Source organism: Fistularia commersonii, chromosome 20 (assembly GCF_037954325.1).
Source record: "Fistularia commersonii isolate RoL2024-O1a breed Wild chromosome 20, RoL_Fcom_v1.0, whole genome shotgun sequence".
Classification (NCBI taxonomy): domain Eukaryota; kingdom Metazoa; phylum Chordata; class Actinopteri; order Syngnathiformes; family Fistulariidae; genus Fistularia; species Fistularia commersonii.
The window spans coordinates 11,759,918-11,765,000 of NC_141303.1; the positions used below are offsets into that span (position 1 = coordinate 11,759,918).

Here is a 5,083-nt window from a genome sequence, read left to right on the forward strand (position 1 = left end):
CAAATGTCACAAACGTCTACCTTCATTTGAATGTGGAAGTGTGGAGAGTTTAAATGATGCTGCATAAAGAAATTGGGTTTTAACATCTGTAATAAGCTCACCAGAAGTTCAGCAAGCACTGATGTTTTTGCGCACACTTGCCAATGATCGATAGCAATGATTGATAGATGATGCATTGAACTGCATGTGGATCTTATATTTTTAAATATTATTATGGATGAAGATAAGGTAACACAGTAAGACCAAATCATACACAAAACCTTCTTTTGTCATTTAGAAATACATTGCAGATTCTTCAGTGGCATTTTTTTTATTCCACCAGACATTTTGTAATGGTAAAAGTATAATTGAGATATACTTTAATGTCATAGCATTATTGCTTGTCAAAATATCACAAAAAACAGCCATATGTACTGTGACTTTTTGTGGTATCAAAAATCTATGATACAGTCCAAGTACACAAGCTTAGTCTGCAGATTGATGAGTAGTGATAAACACAGTTTATCAGTTTAGTTTTTTGCAAACAATAGATAGCGGTATCTTCCTATAAAAACTACTGTACACTCTATGTGAGTCGTACTGTTAACATTTTCAAAGTATATCAGAGACCTGCTGATTCAAGTCTTTTGAGACTCCTGTAATAATGATGTAATATATTGCATTCCTCTTACTCAGTCTAATCTCCAAATTAGTATTCTAAGCAAATAATTCACACGCTTGAATTTTAGATCACCATTACGCAACCAACCATTTCCGAGCACAGGACTGTCGTGTGTTGTTCTTCTGCATCAGGGGTTCACCTTGAAATTATTGTCACACCTCCTCAGCTTTATCGGGGGGATTTAATCCCGGCGCAAGAGGGTGGCAGCGCACAGCATCGTCTCATTCATTTTCCCTGCTGACCTTATTGTTCTACTGCTCCAGACATATCTGGGAGGACTTGCGCTTCAAACGCATCAAGTAATTACAGTCACACACACTCTTTTGGTTTTGACACTGTAAAAAAAAAAGCTTAAACATGCATAAAACTATGTTTGAGCGCCACCACCCAGATGATTTTTGAGGTACCATAATGTGAACTCATAAGAGGAAACTGTAGCAACTGAGCTTGGCTCTGATGATGCAATGATGACTTCTCTGCGTTTTACAATGACTTGTGTGTAAGTCTTAGAAAAGAGACGGTGAACAGCACTATTTAGAGTGAGGTTTCACTTGTGATGTGTTCAAAGCCTCTGACATGATATATTAATAGGACTTTCTCTTGTGCCCTTTCTCACACGCACCACAAAGTCAGAAGAGTCTTAACAATGTTTGCTTAACACTTTAATAAACATTTTTAGACACTTTCATATTAAGTCACTGCAAAAGGCCCCCTGGAATTTGTATTATTGTTCAAACACATTGGGTATAATTCAATGGTCATTTCATTATTAAATATTCCACTCGCAAGCCATTTCAAAGTGTCTGGGTGGGTTCTACAGACCGACCAAGAACACATAAGTCCCTCAAATACCATGCTCAGCTGAGAGTCCAACCATCCTCCAACTCACATCCCACAGTTTTTTGGCTGCTTGGTCATCTGTGGCTTTAGCCATCAGCTCCTCCTCTTCACAGTTAGCGAAACATTTCCCAGACAGCCCCTCTACCTCCGGGGAGCAGGCGAGATAGAGAGGGGTTTGGGCACCCTCCAGTGGACTTTTGAAAAAGAGCAGTGAAGCAAGGTAGAACAGGGGCCTTGCAAGGAGAGGGATTTTCACATGCCTGCCCAATGCGGTCCTCACAATCCCGGGGGTGAGAGCATTGACTGTGACCCCTGTGCCCTCCAGCTTGTGCGCCAGTTCAAGCGTAAACAGGAGATTGGCTAACTTGCTCTGACTGTAGCAGAAGGCCTTATTGTAATTATGTTCACTGTTGAGGTCGTCAAAGTTGATGTGACCATACTTATAGAGCTTGGAGGAAACCACAACGACACGGCTGGGAGAAGACGCCTTCAGGAGGTCCAGCAGGAGGTTAGTGAGGAGGAAGTGGCCGAGATGATTGACTCCGAGCTGCATCTCAAAACCATCCTCGGTCTTTTTGTAGGGACACTGGTAGATGCCTGCATTGTTGATGAGCACGTCAATCTTAGATTCTTCCTGATTGGTCAGAAAGAAAATAAATGAGACTTCACAATTAGAAAACAAACAGAAAAGAACTTCCATTATGTGAGTGTGTATGTGTCTGTGTGGAGAGGAGGATGATTCATATTAAATCTTGACCCAAATTCCACTTTTTAAGGTTATTGGTTTCATTTTGTGGTATGTAACTGTTTCTTGCTAACTTATAGTTGATTCCTCTCGTGAATTGATTTAATTTTTAGTGGACTTATTTTTTTTTAGTGATTTTTTATTGTTTCTGTCTTTTAACCACGAACTCTTACAACCTGTAGTGATTTTTATTTCTATGAGCCCGGAAAATCACGGTTTTAAATTTGGCAACTCTTCCAGAATTTTCAAGAAAGGGTCACTTGTGTTCAGGTCCTAACTCCAGGTGTTAAACTCTGAAGAGTGTAAAACTCAAGACCTGGGGGCTGGAACAGGCCCACGAACGAGTTTACTCAGGCTCGCAAAGCCAAAAGATACCAGGTTTCAGGGGAAAATTGAACAATAGGTATATTCACAGTAGTTCATCTATCATGACTTTACCCTTCTGGCCCGCTTGAGAATAGATTGTCCTCCATGTCCTATGCTAACATGAGTTTGACACCGCTAGTTTAGGTCATTTAAGCGTTATCCAAAAGGGAAGAGATAGCTCGATAAAATATATATGAAGAGTAGATATTAAATAGTAGTAGATAAGGGAACCCAATGGAGTTCAGCACCCCGGATAGCTCCTATGCACCTTTCTGAATGTTGCGTCGATCAATATTAAAATTTCCTGATTGAGATTGGATTTACGGTTATGATCGTGGAAGAGCTATGATACATGGAGTGAGATTTTGCCTCTTACAGAATGAATGGCGTGGGCAGAGAGGCCGTATTCGAACATCATAATTGCAGAAAAGGGCCCAAACGGACACCAATTTCACAGACATAGGTGGTATTGAACAGAAGATATGTTTTTTAGCGAACTTTCAGTGAGTAGATGTGTATCACCTTGTTGATTTCTTCGCAAAACTTGCGGACTGAACTCAGCGACGCGAGATCCAGGTGTTTGACCACCACCTCCCCCTGTTCGGAGCCCGGGAGCTTCTTCATATCCCGGGCCGCCTCCGCGGCGCTGCGTTGGTCCCGACACGCCATGATAACCCGGGCCTGAAGCTTCAGAAGCTCGCCGGTCAGGGCCTTCCCAATTCCGCTGTTCGCACCGGTCACGATAACCGTCTTCCCCCGCATCATCTCCGCTGGATAACGGAGCAGCTTAACGGCTTTCTGACTGGGAAACAACCGGCGCAGGACGAAGAGCATGCCGCCGCCGACCACCGCAGCGATCAGCACCGCGGTCGACATGAAGAGACGAGGCTAACCTTCAGCAGGTACGAACCGCCGCTGTAGATCGTTGTAAAGCAACAAGAGTTAACCGGAAGTAGTTTTTACATACGTTCTCAAAAACTTTCTTAAAACCTAATGTCAACGACATTCTGCGACTTTACCTTCTTAAATAACGGGGGGGGGGGGAGCTATTGACAAGTTACTTCATTTAAAAGTTATTATATCTAGTGTTAAAAACAACCTACTTCAGTTACTTCCGGCAAGCGATTTCCTCTCTGGTTGCATTTGCGAATTGCGAAGAAACGTTTCCTGGCCACAGCGCCGGCCAGCGTTTGGTAATTGTAAAACAACAGGCGTCATTTTCATAGTAAATTTGATACATTGTAAGTCATAGATAAGTTATAAGTTATTATATTATTAGTTATTATAACCGCGTAGCAATGCTAATCGTCTTTCTTCGGCCTTTCCATTCAGGAGTCACCTCAGCGACCCCTGACCCCTACCCTCTCCATCTAACCCTATTCCCTAAATGGAATATGAGCAATGCTTTGATTCTAATTTATATACCTGTTAAAAATTCTTTTTGACATTGCTGTACTTTGAGATTTATTAATATCTTGCTAAATTCCCTTGATAATTAACATCACCTCTATTAATTTTTCTGATTTTTTTTTGTATCACTACTATTTTTCATTGCGTCACTACAACATTTGTTTTCTTTCGATAACCTTTGCCAATTTTAGGTATCTTGACTAGGTGACATTGTGCCAATCAAAGTGAATTAGAAAAAGAGAAAGGAAAATCTACAACATGGGGGCTGTTTGATTTACTATACCATGTGTTCACTCCAGTGCTTTTTGGTGTGACAAACTTTGCTATAGTTGTATTTCTGTCATTTTTAATGAAGATGATAGCTTAGCAGTGACATTAAACTTTGTCCGTATATCGGTTGTAGAATGTAGGATAATGATAAAACGGGTATAAATGTTTGAAAGACTTTCCTATCAACTCCCCTGTCCCATGCCTTGATTGGCCTCTACCTCCAAATGCAAACTTTGGCGCAATGGAAAGCAGGGACAAGTTGCAGAGCAGACAGTTGTTGCTGACCTAGGGTCAGGACTCCTCCCTGGTCATCTGCAGTGTAAAGCATCCAGCAGAAGTTAGACATTAGTCAGTATTCCTCAACAGTGAATAGATTTATAGTTGGTTTCATGTTTGTGCCTGTCGTCACTACATGCTCATATCAAAGTTGTAATTCACACAATGATGTGCATGTACATCACTGACCAACAGGGGACAATGTTGTGGAACCGACAAAAATTAATCCACAGCAAAATGTGGTGAATGAGATGCTTTAGCCTTGATTAAGCCTCATTCTTTCTCTTGCTTTCCACCTCTCCATCTCTCTTTCTTACCCATTCTTCCTCTCTTTTGTGCTCTTACTCTCTCTATGTGTCCCATTCTCCCACTATCCTTTCTCATAAAACATGGTATACTAAGGAATTACACTTATATTCATATATTACAATTATAATTATTACACTCACATGCACACAGTTTTCTCCTATTATCTTTATTTGTACAGAAACACTATGTCACCTCTGTTTACCAGG

The 5,083-nt window shown here is 41.1% G+C and overlaps 1 protein-coding gene across 1 annotated transcript; it reads right to left on the reverse strand.

Moving 5' to 3' along the window:
* Positions 1 to 1,319: 1,319 nt before the first annotated feature.
* rdh14b (retinol dehydrogenase 14b) lies at positions 1,320 to 4,831 on the reverse strand. Its single transcript, XM_086167292.1, has 2 exons — positions 3,135 to 4,831; positions 1,320 to 2,135 (listed from the first exon to the last, which is right to left on the reverse strand). Exons 1-2 carry the CDS (start codon positions 3,486 to 3,488, stop codon positions 1,506 to 1,508), a joined length of 984 nt encoding a protein of 327 aa, XP_086023418.1. The 5' UTR covers positions 3,489 to 4,831; the 3' UTR covers positions 1,320 to 1,505.
* Between the last annotated feature and the right edge of the window lie 252 nt (positions 4,832 to 5,083).

Bases quoted from the DNA above. Each gene is read 5' to 3' on its own strand.
- rdh14b (XM_086167292.1), bottom strand. From the start codon at position 3,488: ATGTCGACCGCGGTGCTGATCGCTGCGGTGGTCGGCGGCGGCATGCTC. The intron at 2,136-3,134 runs GTGATACACATC...CTGACCAATCAG, and splicing joins TTTGCGAAGAAATCAACAAG to GAAGAATCTAAGATTGACGT.